This window comes from Muscardinus avellanarius, assembly GCF_963383645.1.
Source record: "Muscardinus avellanarius genome assembly, chromosome: 1".
Classification (NCBI taxonomy): Eukaryota; Metazoa; Chordata; class Mammalia; order Rodentia; family Gliridae; genus Muscardinus; species Muscardinus avellanarius.
The window spans coordinates 201,201,230-201,218,290 of NC_137786.1; the positions used below are offsets into that span (position 1 = coordinate 201,201,230).

Sequence of the window (17,061 nt, forward strand, 5' to 3'; positions counted from 1 at the left end):
AATGAGCATGAAATTGAGGCTTCCATGTGGAGTTTAGTGTGAAATTCAGGTGTGAGAGCAGACAGCCTGTCCCACCACCAGCATGAGAACTCGAGAAGAGAATGACCAGGAGGACTACAACTGAGTCACACTATTCCAGTCCTCATGCGGATTATGGATTATTAAAAATGTTATGTTAATTAGAGAAATAACCCACAGTGGTCTGCAATAAAAAGACCAGTCTTGGGAGTGTTTAAATTTTAATCTCTCTTAATACAAAGAACATATGATTGGAATAGGATTGCTGTGGTAGATTTCATAATACGAATAAGACAAAATTAAAAGCCTAGTTCCTTTGAGAACTATTTCATTTTTCTTTTCTATGAGAAAAAATAATGGCAAAAAAACTAACTTTGAAGACATCTAATTTTAATATAATTTGAATAGTATATGTGGCCTAGTACCCATTTAAGCTTTTATCTGTCATACTAAAAATTACACACTTAGCAAAGGAGACTTAATTTTGGAACTATCTTCTTCATGAACTTTCAAATATCCATTGATATCTTATCCTATCTTATCCTTGTTTAGACAAGAAGGAAGACTGATAGATTTCTGTAAGATTTGACGTTTTCTCCATAGCTGATAGCTAACCAGAAATTTCAGTTAAACATACTATTATAAACCCTAACCTGGCATGGTGGTGCATACTCATAATTCCAGTTCTTGGGAGGCTAAGAAAGGAGGATCACAAGTTTGCAGCCAGCCTCAGCTACTTAGTGAGACGCTGTTTCAAAATAAAGAATAAAAAGTAGGGCACACGCTTGTAATCCCCACGCTTGGGAGGCTGAGACAGGAGGATCACACAGGTTCGAAGCCAGCCTCAGCTACTTAGTGAGGCTCCAGCAACTTAGTGAGACCCTGTTTCCAAATAAAGTATAAAAAATAGGTCTGGAAGTATAGCCCAGAGGTAGAAAAGCCCCTGAGTTCCACCCTCAGTACCACCAAAAAAAAAAAAAAAAAAAAAAAAGTAGGGCTGGGAGTGTAGCTCATCGGCAGAACACCCCTGGGTTCAATCCCCAGTACAAAACAAAACAACAACAACAACAACAACAACAACACACACACACACACACAAAAAAAAAAAAAAAAAAAAAAAAAACCCTAAATATTCCAACCAGGCTTTATTCATTCATCTAACTGAGAAACTTTCTCAAACTCTCTACTACATCACAATAGCAAATACTATGTATATTTGAATAAAGACATGTGACTAAAATAAACTAAAACAAAAATAAACATCCTACTCTGAATTACACACAGCTGCACAATGTCTGTTACTGAAATAGTGATGTGAAATGCCACTGAGCCGCCAGAAGTCCTGAGTACTTCAGCTAGTGGAAACAGCAAGAATATCATATGCAAAATATAAAAACTTCATTTGTGACACGTTTGCATGTGAAAGCAGGTATAATATGCAAGTCTACTGTAAACAATGAGCAAGGCAACTCAAAGAAACAAACAAACAAGTCTCTCCAGAATTCATTCTAGAAGCTTCAAAGTTCCAAAAGTGTCATATACTTGACAAAAGCAATGTTTTCTGAAAAGGAATCATGCTTTGCAGTTTTGAGCTTTCTTTTTCTGCAGTGTCTAAAACTCCACTCATAATGTGATTGCCCAATATGTGAGTAAACTTACAAGGTCTCCAGGTTATCTAGTCCATCAAAACAGTGTTGACTCAGGCTTTTAATTTTATTGTTATGAAGATGCCTATGGGAAAAAAAAATCAAAATGACTTTCACATCTCCCAATAACACCAATTATAATTGTTTTATGTCTAAAGTGTATGGCTTAAAGGAATGCTCTAACTAAACATTTTAACACTTAACAGGGAAAATAGCATTACCGCTCATGATTGAAAACACAGAAGACGGCCGGGCATGGTGGCGCACGCTTGTAATCCCAGCACTTGGAAGGCTGAGAAAGGAGGATTGCAGGTTCACAGCCAGCCTCAGCTACTTAGTGAGGCCCTCCGCAACTTAGTGAGACCCTATTTCCAAATAAAGAATAAAAACGAGGGGTAGGAGTGTAACTCAGAGGCAGAAGTCCCCTGGGTTCAACCCCCAATTCCAGAAAAATAAAATAAAATAAAAATAAAACCACAGAAGACTGCGTACTCTTTGAATAGAAAAGCCAGAAAAATATGAAATATCCTCGGAACTTATTTCAAAATGGTTTCTCTTCTTTTAACACTGAGTAAACAAATTCATTGCTGGACACAAGTAAAAGCTGTGGAAGTGTTAACTAAATGACCTATTTTTTTTCCTTATAAAATGACTACTTCTTGTAGGGAGATTCAATATCTATCACCAAAGAATAACTTTTTAACTTCTCTTACTTTGTCCTTCATAAGCTCTCATCACATGTAAATCAAAGGCAGCTCCCTCAATCCTTAACTGTTCAGAAGCAGCCTCACTGAGGTACCTTCACAATAATTGGTCATAAGAAAGTTGCTTTTGCCCTTGAAGTAACAACATCCGTGATACTGAAGGGGCGGGACACTTACAGAACTACAAGGCTGGAGAGGTTGGTAAACGCCAAGTCAGGAATGCTGGAGATCTTGTTGAGCGCCAGGGTCAGCGCCTGCAGGGTCGGCAGGTTGCTGAGCGGGTGCACGGGCACCTCCGTCAAGCTGTTATCATCCAGCCAAAGATGCCGCAGCTGCACCAGCCCTTCAAAACTGTCCTCGGGGACCGAGGTAATGTGGTTGGCATCCAAACGCCTGGCAGAAACAGAAACAACCATGTTCAGGAACGCGTTCTTAGAGGGATGAATCAACCCGAGTCATACAGTTCTTAGAGCTTTCAAAACAAAAAAGAGTTACCTTTATCTCTTAAGAAGACCTAATACAATTTAATAATTTTGCCAAAACCAGTGCATGAACATTAGCTCTTTCCCTTCCTTCGTAACAGAGGGGTGTATCCAAATTGAAAACCTTCAACTATCTTTAGCTAAAAAATTAACTTTTTAATAGAAAGACACACTTTAAAAATAAAAAGGAAAAAAGAAAACTGTAACAAAACCCAAGTTAGAATTTGTGTTTCAGAGTACACCTATCAAAGAGGCCAAAAATCAAGAAAAACTAAGCTAAGTAAACAAGCCACTTTTTACTTCCAATGCTACATTGTAACAAATATTTCATATTAAACTTAATCTCTAATTTGGTACCAAGGGGGAAAGACAAAAAAATTACATTTCACAAAATATAGCAAAAAAACTATTTATATAAATTCCCAAGCATCCTTATTATGAATAAGACAAGTTAAAAATATTAGCTTAGCGGTATGGCACATGTCTCTCACACCAGTACTTGGGAGGCTGAGACAGGAGGATCATAAGTTCATGGCCATCTGCAGCAACTTCGTGAGGCCCTCCACAACTTAGTGAGATCCTGTTTCAAAATAAAAAAAGAAAATAGGCCTGGGTTGTAAGCTCTGAGGTAGAATGCCCCTGGATCGAATCTCCAGTATCGCAAGATAAATATATAGACAAACAAACAAATAAATAAATAAATAAATGCCATGTATTGGCAAAGCAAACCTCTCCGTTTCTCTTAGCACTAAATACTTTTGAAAATTAATTTGCCAAAATTAAGAGCTATTAACAGGCCAGTTTTTCCATTGAAAACATCGAAGAGATCCTCTAATCGATAGTACTGTGGCTTTAAAACTTCTTCAATTTCTGGAAATTTTGGAATTAAGGGATATTTTACAAATAGGATTACTCATACTTAAAATTAAGTCCCCATCTGAAAATCTCAAAAGTAGGTCCTAAGTGTTATTGTTGGCACGACCAGGTGTAATTGTTGGAATAATCACCTTTCAACACAGAGACGACCTGGAATTAATAAGATGAGGGCCAGTATGTGCCAGGCAAATCACAACCTTCCTCGCAAATCCTTTGTTGATGTTCATCGCTCACATACATGCCTCACAGCCCTGGACTTCTTTGTGAAAATTAGGGAACAGAAAAGGCTGATGAAAACTCAAAATGACAGTGCATTTTCAAAGAGATAGAGTTTGGCAACTTTCTTTCCTTTTTTTTTTTCTTCTTTAGTACTGAGGATTGAATACAGAGGTATTATACCTACCTCTGGGCTGAGCTGTATTTCCAGCTTTTTAAAATTTTTGTTTTGAAACAGTGTCTTGCTAAGTAGCTGACAGTCTCCTTAAATTGCCAAGTGTGGCCTCAAACCTATGATCCTCCTGTCTAGGCCTTCCAATTACTGAGGTTACAGCATGCACCACCTAGCCCAGCCAGTAACTTTCAGTTTCAAGAAATTGTGCATTTTAGAGAGGGTCCTGTGCCTCCACAGTTTTCTTATCCTGCTCCAACTTGTTTCTGCCACTACAGTATCTTTCTCCTCCAGGCAAGTTCTGGATTCTACTCAGAGGTAACTGACCCTTGCCCCAGACCCATAGTCCCGCCCAAAGGCAGATTAGCAGGGGCAACAAGCACAGGTCTAGGTGTGTACCTCCTGCACACTTTCTTTCTGATAGAGTAAAGATAACTGAAAGAACACTTAAAGAGGGAGAGCTTAGGAAACCTGAGCAACTGCCTTAAGAATCTGCCCAGCAGCAAATGTTTTTAGACCTGTGTATTCCTTGGGCTTCCTAGAACTTATTCCTGAAAAGCACTCAGCATCCTCTATATAACAGACAGGGAAAATACTGGCTACAGCGCCGTGTGGGAGATTTGCTATAATGAAGAGATAGGAATACACATGTTCCAACATACAGATAGGATTCACAACCTCCTGGAACTTCCATTCTCGGGGAAAGACTCTAAACATATAATCACACAAATTAGCCGTATAATGGAACTCAATTATACTCGTAGCTAATTTGATTATCTGCAATTCATTCAACATATTTAAATTGAGCATCTTGTTAGACACAAAGAATAAAGTGGTGAACACACAGGCCTCAGGCCTATCCCTATAAGACTGAGGGAGGGAGGGAGGGAGGGAGGGAGGGAGGGAGGGAGGAACAATAATATAACAAATCACAAAGTGCTATGAAATCAACAAAAAAGAACTGAGATAAAGATAGATGAACACTGAGGGAGGCGAATAGCTACTGAACATGCACTTGCTCAGAAAAAGCAGCTTTAAGAAGGTGATAACTAAATTGAGACCGAAAAGCCAGGGGTGGTGGTGCACACTTGTAATTTCTGTACTTGGGAGGCTGAGGCATGAGGACCAGAGATTTGAGGACAGCCCAAGCAAGTAGGGAAATTCTTATCAATCTAGCAAGACCTTGTTTCAAAATAAAAATAACATAGGGCTGGGTGCCTAGCTCAGAGGAAGAGTGCCCCTGGGTTCAATCCCCAGTGCACCCTCACAATAATACACAGATACAGAGCCCTAAAAATGAGCAAGAGGGAGTAGATGCAAAAACTAGGCAAGGAGTGTATTAGACAAAGATAAAGGCCAGAAACACAGTAGGAGACACCACCAGTAGGAACCAGTGCCTCCCAGGTCAGAGTGGTCAGAATACAAGACAAAGGGTTTAGAGGGACCCTGCTGGGAATGCAAGCAGAGTCTAGATTATGCAGGTGTCTACAGGCTAGGTAAAGGATTGGGCTGTATTTTAACTATAAATTCAAGTTATTCCCCAATTTTTCAGTGTTACAGCAGTTCAAAGTTTAAATGGCTAGCTGGGCATGGTGGCACATGCTTAAAATGCTGAGGGTGTGGCTCAAAGGTAGAATGCCCCTGGGTTCAATCCCCAGTACCACAGGCAAAAAGAAATTTTAAATTGCTTATTTTATTAAACAGGGGATAATGTAATATTCAAAAAACAATAAGCAAAGCACCCCCAAACACATATAATACTGCAACTGAAATTAAGTGTTCTCTAAAAAGTGTTTCAATAGGATATAATAAAGTATAGCTAGGTTTGGTGGTGTATGCCTGTAATTCCAGTATTTGGGAGGCAGAGACAGGAGGATTGCAAGTTTGAAAACAGCCTGGTAACTTACTAAGACCCTATTTCAAAATTAAAAAAAAAAAAATGTAGTTCAGTGGTAGAGCACTCCTGGGTTCAATCCTCAGTATGAAAGGAAGAAAGGAAGAAAGGAAGAAAGAAAGAAAGAAAGAAAGGAAGAAAGAGTAAAATACTATTATAAGGAAGGTTGTCCCTACCTTTTTAGCATAAACCCAGTATTATACACACTATTTATGTTCCTGTAAATTATGTGCCACATACCATCAAAGGATAGCCTTAACTTATAGTAAGATAACTAGATAACCACTGAGCTAAGACAGTGGTGAAACTATGTTCTAGAGAAAACAATAACATACCAATAATAGCATAAATGCAATTCCCTCTATACTATACATTTCCCCAAACTGTAAATTTACATATATGTAAGAGATTAAAAGGAAGACCTATGGAAGAAATGAAAACCTTAGACAGTTAAATCTGAAAAAGGATTTGTGGTGACTCAAATCTACCTCCATTCACCTGTGGGTGTTGGTGACACACCCATCAAGGTGGAGTCTGTACTTAAATGAGATCAGTGTTTCACAGAACAGTTGTCTTAGGACTGTGGCTTCGTACCAATGACCTGCACTTCAATATCTGTCCTGACTAACAGGCCAAGAAAATACTACAATCAGTTATCTCAGTAGGTGTTAAATAGCATCATCTCTCACAGAGTAGAGAGATTATGTGATCTTCTTAAAGTATGTGATTATTTAAACTCCATATTGAGCGAGATGACTATTAACACGCCATTTTATTGTGAAAATGCTGACAATGTATATTAACTATATTCCATTATTTTTCTTTGGAAAATACACTTCCATTTCCTATTCTCAAAAGCCTATTCTACATTTGAAACTCACATATTTTTCAAAACGTCTTGTTTTAAAGGAAGTTACAGTTAAAAATACTATATGCAGATATTTAGTGTTAAAGTCTATGATATCAGGAAATATTATGTAATCAAAATCATTTTCTAATCTTTTTCTCTCTACTAACTTACAGGAATAAGTTAGAATAACTTGTTTATTTTTAAATAACAATAATGATAATATAAATGTTAAAACAGTTTAAAAGTACTGAGGAAAATCTGGGCAATTTAATCTTTGAGATCCTATGATACCATTTAATGTAAATGGTCTAGAGTAAAAAAACTCTAATGGAGCTAATTCTGACATGTCATTTTAATATCCTGCTCAGGTAATGCTAGAGCTGTTTTCATGGCTTTTACGGGTGGCTGATATGCTATTTTCTTTCATTAATACCAACAGTTCACTAGCAGATTTTATATTCATCATCAAGCACATACTTGTGTCAAACACGTCTAGTCGATTTCAAGTCCTCATGAACTTTGCTCCTTTGAGCACTATTCAAAACCACAAGGAAATCTTTCATGTAATTCGGGTCTGAAGATCAGATTTTCAAACTGACTCAAGTGCTGATAAGACTGTTTTACACCATGACAGAATTTCAATTGTATCTAACTTGACCACTGCACCCACTCTGCTAACAAACCCAGGAACACTTCCTTCTTAAATGATATAGGCCTGATGCAGAGCAGCAGCTCCCGCAGCGGGTCCCAGAGTTTCCACCACAAGTAAAAACAGGCCATTGCCTTTAAACCAAAACAAAACAGTTTGTTTTGGTCCAGTCTCTACCTTATCGTAATTTTAGAGATAATTTAAACTAAGCAACTCTATAAATAACACAGTACTTTTTGTTTTTTAAATGTGCAGTACTGGTGATTGGATCTAGGGGCATTCTACCTCGGAGCTACATCACTAGTCCATTAAATTTTGTCTTGAAACTGGGTCTTGAGAGGTTACTGAGAGTTACACAAAGTTGCTGAGGCTGGTCTTGAGCCCGTGATCCTCCTCTCAATTCCCCAAGCACTGGGGTTACAGGTACACCACCACACTCAGCCACATTATGTTTCTGTAAAACATTGTTTCAGAGTGGAAACCTTCGGTTTCTGTGGGAAAAAATACTAAATCATCTACATTATGAATAAATGTCACATACACTTTAATATACTTATTCATATATGTTGGAAAAATCTATTCGTATGTTTTCTTAGTAATTTTTCGGTTCTAAAGTTGAAAATAATATTTTTGTCTATTTTCACCTTCAGAGTGGACCAAATGAGTATTTTGATCATTGAGTCTTGGGAATAATGATCTCATGTGAAGGAAGTTTTAAAGAAAAACAAATTCTGAAGAAGCAAAAGGAAACAAGAACTATTTAAAATGTTTAATGAATTCAGATGTGAGAGTGGTCAGAGAGTTCCTTCCCCACACATCCATCTAAGGTAAGAAAGGGTACAGACTCAGCCAAATAATAGTTCTGTAAAGAAACTCATTCTAACTGATTCATTTTTAAAAGTCTACTCAGAACCTACTCAGTTAGCTGCCATGGACCATAAATCCTTGTATCTCACAACTTACCATTTTTGTTACGTTAACTATTTAACATATTCTACCTTAAAGTTCTGTTTGAACTAGAAATTAAAGAGCCCACACTCTAGATATTCCTTGTTTATGACAGATACAATTTAAAATGTAACATTTATAACATATTTTATCAGTATATACTTTTATTTTCATATTCACTTCCCATTTACTGCTAGAATTTCTCAAAAAAAAAATTCAGATTAATTAGGATTCTGAAAGACGTTTGTCTGGTTTCAAATCCCCTCTCTGCCCTTATTAGTTGTGTGATGTTGGGCTAGTTAAGATTTTCTGTATAGTTATTTGCTCATTAGCTATCAGGTACTTTGATGCAAGAAAAGCACTTTGAATTTATATAAAAATAAATACTTTGTATATAAAGAATGAAAAAAGGAAGAAATCAAAGTGCTATTTGTAAAAGCTTTTGAAATTAGTGACAGTACATGGTAAAAGCCGAGAATTAAAACTATAAACAGAACCAAGTGCAGTGGCACACACGCCTGTAATACCAGTACTTAAGAGGCTGAGACAGGTTCAAGGACAGCCTTGGCAGTGTAGCCAGACTCTCAGTAACCTTGAAAGACCCCGTTTCAAAAATAAAAGTGCCGAGCCAGCTGTGGCAGTGCACACTTGTAATTCCAGTACTTGGGAGGCTGAGAGAGGAGGATCACAGTTTCGAGGACAGCCTCAACAAGTAATGAGACTCTCATCAACCTAGCGAGATTCTGTTTCAAAATAAAAATAAAATAGGGCTGGGCATGTAGCTTGGAGGTAGAATGACCCTGAGCTCAATCCCCAGTATCAAATAAATAAATAAATAAATAAATAAATAAATTATTAAAAAGTAAAAAAAAAAAAAGGCTGGAGATGTATTCCAGAGGTAGAATGTCTCTGGGTTCAATCCCCAGTACCACAAAACAACAAAAATGACCAAAAAAAAGCTAAACAGGCCATATAAAAATCAAACTTTTTCCAACAAAGAAAAACCTAGGAAGGAGGCAACTCAGGCAATGAAGTTGCTCCCAGCAGGTATGCAATGTTCACAGATGTTCTGATTATCATTACTGCCTGAAATAGAAACACCTTGAGGCTGTCAGGGCATAAGCCATTCACGCCAGTCCCAAGAGTACACCCAGCAACCAGTGCTGGGTGGCGTTCTCTCAGCCCTGGAGATGAGAAAAGAAGTAAAATGTACCACCTCCTCTTTGTTAACCCAAGGACATTTTCTAAACAGCAACTGGCCATCCTCATTTCCATCCCGGTGGGGAGGGCACATCTCCCCTTTCCCTGGGATTGCACATTTAACAGCCAGCGTGACCTCTTAATGATTCAGGAACGCAGAAAACCAATAAGTTACTTACAAAGACTGCAGGGCACTCAGTCCTCGAATGGCTTCACTAGGTACTGTTTTCAACTGATTATTCTGGAGGGTTCTGGAAGGAAAATTGGGGTTGGTGATTAGCAATTGTTACCATTTTTTTTTCTTAGAAGCACAATTTTTCCCAGAAATATTTCCACAGGTAAATAAACAAATATATAAAGGGAGAAAAGGGGGGAAAGCACCCAAGACAAGAGACTTGGCAAAAGCATTTTTTTGTAAAGCAAGAAATAAAACTTATATTTTATATCTTTTATTTCTGCCTCAGTCCACCTCCTAACATGGACCTGGTGGGTAATCCACATTTCCAGGGATTTTTCTTTCCCCATAATTAAAGCACCCATCATTGGAGGTACGGTTAATGTTAACTAGAGGTATACTGAATAAACTGGGAAGTATGGTGAGCAAACCCACTGTAGTCCCTAACGCCTTTTCAAACTAGAATAAAAGAGAGCCTGAACCATGGATATTAGGTAAAACTAGTCTGCCAGGAGGAGAGCAGACCTTGAGCTCCTAGGGAGGAGCGGCAATGTTTTCCTGGCACTCAGAGCTAGGGCAGAAATAGAGCCTTAATCATCTCCCAGTTAAGGCCTCGAGAACAAAGGCATAGATCCTTACTGAAAATGAAATCCTTTTGATTTTTTTTTCTAAAACCATCCCTAGCACATTAGTAAAATAACTGCCTGACATAAATCATAACCCCAGAACGGAGCAGATAAAGGGCCCACATAGATCATAGGACCAGAGGGGCCTAATGACCTTGACCAGCAGGGTTGTGAAGAAAGTGGGAGAAGTGGGGGCAGATGGTTCACCTGTTTCTCAATCTGCCACACTCCCATCTGACCACGGCCAGGCATTTACTTCCTGACCCCCTTCACTGGCTCCATAAATCATGGGCATTTCAGTTCCCTCTGCTCTAAAGTGATTTTAACATTGACGCTCTTAGAACTCTTTTTCCCTTTAGGGTTAGCTAATTCAGAGTTCCTATAGCTATAAAAAGTAAGTAAAAATAAAACCCTACAAATAAAGCTTAAATATGGTTTTGATTCAAGGCCTTTGCCGCACAAAAAGCCCAACATTCAACTGTAATGTCCCAGAGGTCAGAATACCCATTATTTAGAGTTTTAACTTTTGTTATCTATACTCAAGTTGCCTAAATCAACCCTGGGCCTCCCACACTACCCATTGGCCACTCCTTAAATCTTTTAAGCCTGGACTAAAAGAAACTGTGCTTAACCTAGCTCCAAGCATGTTGACTATGCAGAAAGAAAATACACAGCCAGCTGCGAAACTCTAAAATTGCATTACTTACAGAACTTTGAGTTCTTTCAACCCAGACAAGGCCTTTGGGTGGATAAAAGAAAGGTCGTTGCCAGCCAATTGTCTAGAAGGAAAAAAAAAGTTGCAAGAGGAAAAAAAAATAGTAATTCAGACTTAAAATTCAGAATCCACAATAACCTAATCTATGATTAAAGCTCTATGTTAAACATTTCTCAAGTCATCTGACATTAAACGTGCCTTAAACCTTTGCTCAAATGATCCCAAGATTCTCCCAATGAGGTAAGTATCTCTAGGGAAAAAATTATTTTTAAAACATCCAATACAATGATTTAAGCAGGCACATTTTTATTCTGGTGAGGTCAAGCACGCCCAAACACATTAAGCCAAATTAAGTTTGCTATTCAAGGTTGCTCTCTGCAGCTTGCAGTGTTTTTCAAGGGCCTTGTAAATACAGACCAGTAGTCGGCAGGCAGGAGTGTTTATACAGATCAAGAGCAAACCCGTCTGTCAGGGAAGAATGCCTTCAGGAGAGGCACAATCAGCCTGCTGTCTCCTCCCAGAGGAAGACAGAATACTCTGTGCAAAAAGTGACAATGGTTAGATACCTAAATTCCCAAATAAAGGCCTACGTATAATATGAATTTCCAAAGTAAATGTTTTCTTAAAATATTTTTGAAATAGCAAATTTAAGTGAAGGTAAGGGTGGAGTAAGGAAAAGATGAACTCTTGGGTCCTCTGGTAAGAAATTTGATCACCCAGATCACCCAGTTCCCCCAGGCACACAGAAATGAGGGGAGAAGTGGAACAGAAACCACTAGGAAGAAAAAGACTGGAAATGATACCGCAACTCATATGTCACTTATAGACAGGTGAACTGAAAAAGTGGTTTTCAGGTCTGTGCTTAAAAATGACAGTTGTGTCCCTATGATCAAATATCGGACTTTCTCTAGATTTCTTAGTTCTGTCTGCATAGTCTCTCAAGTAGGTAGAGTTTGTAACCAACAGAAAGGGAAGAAAGGAAGAAAGGAAGAAAGAAAGAGAAAAAGGAAGGAAGGAAGGAAGGAAGGAAGGAAGGAAGTCGGTCTAGAAGAAAAGAAGAGGTGATCTTTCCCTTCATGTCTCGGGACCACGTAATTAAATCATGAAATCCTCCTTTGTTTTCTTTCTTTTCCCTTTTCTTTTTTGTGGTACTGGGCGTTGAAACCAGAGGCATTCTACCATTGGGCTACATCCCAGCTCTCTTTTTTTTTTTTTTTTTTGCGGATCTGGGGATGGAACCCAGGGGCATTCGACCTCCGAGCTACATCCCCTGTCCTATTTTTTTTATTATTTATTTTGAAACCGGGTCTCACTGAGTTGCAGAGGGCCTCACAAAGTAGCTGAGGCTATCCGCGAACCGCAATCCTCCAGTCTCAGCCTCCTGAATGCTGGGATTACAAGCGTGCGCCACCACGCCCGGCTCCAGCCCTATTTTTTAAAATTTGAAACTGTGAGGGTCTTGCTATGTTGCTGAAGTGGGCTTGACCCTGTGATCCTCCTGTCTCAGCCTCTCAAGTACAGGGGTTACAGGCGTGCACCATCACTCCAAGCCCCAAGTACTCTTTTAAAATTCCTTCTTTAGGCCAAGTACAGTGATTCATTTCTGTAAACCCAGCTACTTGGGAGGCTGAAACAGGAGAACTGCAAATTCAGGGCCAGCCTGGGCAACCTATGAAACTCTGTCTTAAAATAAAAAATAAAAGCCGGGCATGGTGACGCACGCTTGTAATCCCCGTGCTTGGGAGGCTGAGACAGGAGGATCGCACAGGTTCGAAGCCAGCCTCAGCTAAAAAATAAAAATAAAAAATAAAAAGGACTGGAGGTATAGCTCAGTGGTAGAGCATTTCTCTGGCATGCAGAAGGCACTGAGTTCAATCCCAGTATGTGTACATTCATACATACATTCTCTCTCTCTCTCTCTCTCTCTCTCTCTCTCTCTCCCCTCTCTAAAATTAACAATTTTAATTTTAATATTAAAATTTATAATATTTCAAATTTAAAACACTTTTAAAAGGGCTAACTTTGTCTTTTCTAACTCTTTCTGTACACTCCCTATACCCCAAGCCTTGTCCATCAATTTACTCATCCATTAAATAGTATTCATTCCATAACTAAAACAAGTTTCTACTAAGTGTCAGGCATTTACACCCTGATATTAGAGACACAAAGATGACTCCTCTACTAGCCCTAAAATTTAAAGTCACTGAGGTCTGGAACTCTACTTTTAGGTACATTATTTTGTTTTGAAGTTTTTACCCAGTTAAAATGTGAATGGCCTCAAGAAGGATAAATCCTAATTCTTACCTGGTTGACATAGACTTTACCATCCATGTATGTACTGAAGACAGGAGGTGGATAGAAACAACTCAGAAATCAAAGAGGCGAGGACATAGACATTTCTTTAGGAAATCCAGTGCTAGATTCTTAGGCGAAAGCACAAGGCAATCGCAGGGTTTGTGTACCTGGATTCACCCCGGCCCTGTTTTTAGCCTTTTTTATTTTTGAAGCAGGGTCCCACTGAGTTGCGAAGGGCCTCACTAAGTAGCTGAGGCTTTCCGTGAACCGCGATCCTCTCCTCTAGCCTTGTTTCTTATGAGGCATTCTAGCAGCTGAGTTCTACACTGTAAACTTTGTTTTTATTTTTATTGATGTAATTATTCAGAGTGCCAAGTCTCATTGTGGTAAACACATGTAATATATTCAATCAGTTTTGTTCCCTAATACCTTTCAAGGTTTCTCATAACTCGGGTTTCACAATATCTGCTTCAAACCATCAGCCTTGTTAATGTTGATTCAGATGGACACCAGATTGAAAGAATAGCCCAGTAAAGACAGGACTCACAAGTGACCAAACCTTGCTTAATTTATAAACATAAGCAAAACTTGAGCTTTTTTTTTTTTTTTTTTAAATTTGATGGTACTGGGGATAGAACCCCGGGAATTCTATTCTACCTCCGAGCTATACCCCCAGTCCTATTTTTTAATCTTTATTTTGAAACAGGGCCTCACTGAGTTGCATAGGTCCTCACTAAGTAGCTGAGGCTGTCTGAGAATCACGATCCTCCTGTTTCAGCCTCCCGAATGCTGGGATTAGAAGCGTGCACCACCACGCCCAGCTGAGCTTTTTCTTAAATGTGCCCACATGACAGAAAAACAGACTGAAAGCTCAACCAATCAGAAAGAGCCAACAAACTTATAAGCCAACTGCTGAACTGTAATGCATTATATATTTTCTTTGCTTTACCTCTGTGTTCATCCAATAAATCTTTCTCTCTTGCATTCCCTTAGTGAAGCTATGGAACCACTTCTGGTTTGGAGCTGCCCATTCATGAACTATTTTTTATTCAAACTCATAAAAATTCGATAGTGCCTTGGATGACTTTCTTAAAAGCTTCATGGCCTTATACCTCCCAGGATCCACTATATGTACATATAAGAAATTGAAGAAGACAGTTCTAAGGCCTTTTTAATGCTTTCTTTCTTTCTTTCTTTCTTTCTTTCTTTCTTCTTTTTTTCTGCAGTACTGGGGATGGAATGAGGGACATTCTACCTCTGAGTGACACCCCCAGCCCAATATTTATTCTTTATTTTCAAGCAGGGTCTCACTGAGTTGCAAAGGGCCTCACTAAATAGCTGAGGCTGTTCGTGAACTGTGATCCTCCTGTCTCAACCTCCTGAATGCTGGGATTACAAGTGTGTGCCACCATGCCTGGCTTAGTGCTTTCATTTAAAAAATACTTTTCCTTAGCAAATCCTCTTGGTTCTAGACCAGCCAACTTTACTTCTCGATCTTTAAATCTCACAGCCACTCCTTAAATACACAACTGCGATGTTACCTCTCTTGAAAACATCAGTTCTTATAGACATCCCTTATGCACAAATACTTAAGAGTATGTGTTTATTAAACTTAGTCACAGACTCCTCCCTACTGGTCATTTCCTGTATACTAGACTTTCAGGCCAAGTGAATGTGCTTCCAAGAAAAGTGCCACACTTTTGCTACTGTCTATCAGTATGTCAGCTCACTAGCTAGAAACCGCTTTCCTGCAGGCTCTTCCTGGAAAGTGCTCACCACACCAATTCCTCTGCATGCTGCAGTCTCCCTTACACAAGCAAGCTCGCTGTCCTCTTAAGGAGTGGTCTACTCTCCAAGCTCACTCATTCACTCATTAAATTCAACTGATAATGTTCACAGATGAAAGGCAAAGTGTTTAAAAGGTCGCATTTTAAAAGATCAGATTGCAGTGGGCTATCTTTTCCCATGGGCCTCAAATACTCACACTCTGCTCCTCTTAGGTGTCTGAAAGATCAATATTAAAACAAAACAAAACAAACAAACAAACAAAAACAAAGCTAGACAAGATCTGGTCCATTCAAAATGGCTTGGCCATACAAAATGGCACACGTTTGTAATCCTAGTACTTGGGAGGCTAAGAGAAGAGGATCGCAGGTTTGAAGATAGCCTCAGCAACTTAGGCTCTCATTCACTTAGTGAGACCTTATTACCAAATAAAAAGTAATATAGGGCTGAGGGGTAGTCCAGAGGTAGAATGACCCTGGGTTTCATCCCTAGTCCCCCCAAAAAAACTAGAGTCTGCCAAAAAAGAAACATTTTATTTATTTATTTATTTATTTATTTATTTATTTATTTATTGGTAGTACTGGGGTTCCTGGAAGCCCTTCTACCTCCGGGCTATACTCCCAGACCTATTTTTACATTTTTATTTGGAAACAGGGTCTCCTAAGCCAGCGCGCATGGCTGGCTTCGAACCTGCGTGATCTTCCTGTCTCTGCCTCCCAAGCGCGGGGATTACAAGCGTGCGCCACCACGCCCGGCCAAAAAAGAAACACTTTAAACAGACGGAGGCTTCCCAGGATTCTTATTCTTCTGTCTCTAATATTCATTTTTGGTGTGCTCATATCTGAGGATTTTCCTTGAGAAGTTTGGGTTATTGTGTTAAAAGAGTATTTTATAAAACATTGGAAAAAGTAGTAACAGCTGATTATCTTGTCAACCAAAACACTTGTGTAACCACATTAGCCAAAATATTTGCTTCCTTCCCCTAAATCTCTGCCCCTTTAGAAACCATGGGAAAAGTAACCTAACTTCAAAACACATTCTCTTTCTCTTTTACTTATCATTAATATAAATGACAAAATGATTTCTCTGCATGAGGCTTATCCAGAAACACAAGCCAACTATCTGAAGAAATAAACACTGCCAGTGTGTGGTGGGTGGTGATAATGCTATACCAGAGGACACACCACTTTGATTACTTTGTTTCTTACTAGAATAAACACATCCTGGGGAGCCTTGAGGATTGTATCTACCTAACTACCAAGCTGTTGTGTCTCATGAATAGTAAGCAGTTTGGTAAAGCTCTGCTGTTTCAGCATGAGCAACCCTAGAGCCTTTCACCTTTGCTTTATTTTTTTAAATTTATTTTTAGTTATTTACGTGTGTGTGTGTGTGTGTGTGTGTGTGTGTGTGTGTGTGTGACTGAGGATGGAACCCAGGAGCTTTCTAGCTCTGGGCTATATTCCCAGACCTATTTCATATTTTATTTGGAAACAGGGTGTCACTAAGTAGCTGAGGCTGGCTTTGAACCAGCGTAATCCTTCTGTCTCAGTCTCCCAAGAACTGGGATGACAAGCATGGGCCACCACTCCTGGCTCCACATTTTGTTTTATGCAGTACTTTTCATAGTACATCTTGAGGATGTTTCATGTCCTCCAGGAAGGAGGACAGTGAATAAATAGCAGGGATAAGGACAATGTCCCAAAATCTTTGGAAGAAAAAGTCTCGGAGCCCACTGTGAGGGTGACAGTAAAGATTCCTTTTATTTTAGTTATCAAGACAGCAGCCCTGAGAGGTACAGCAACTGACCAGA

At 39.1% G+C, this 17,061-nt stretch overlaps 1 protein-coding gene across 2 annotated transcripts in view; it reads right to left on the bottom strand.

Annotated features, from left to right (window-relative positions):
• LGR4 (leucine rich repeat containing G protein-coupled receptor 4) overlaps positions 1 to 17,061 on the bottom strand; it is a gene marked incomplete at both ends in the record, with an annotated part of 108,035 nt that overhangs the window by 15,413 nt on the left and 75,561 nt on the right. For both annotated transcript variants that reach the window (XM_080695356.1, XM_080695355.1), the window contains 4 exons: positions 1,678 to 1,749; positions 2,546 to 2,761; positions 9,835 to 9,906; positions 11,164 to 11,235. In XM_080695356.1, the coding sequence (XP_080551482.1) occupies positions 1,678 to 1,749; positions 2,546 to 2,761; positions 9,835 to 9,906; positions 11,164 to 11,235 (432 nt within the window). The remainder of the gene's footprint in view (positions 1 to 1,677; positions 1,750 to 2,545; positions 2,762 to 9,834; positions 9,907 to 11,163; positions 11,236 to 17,061) is intronic.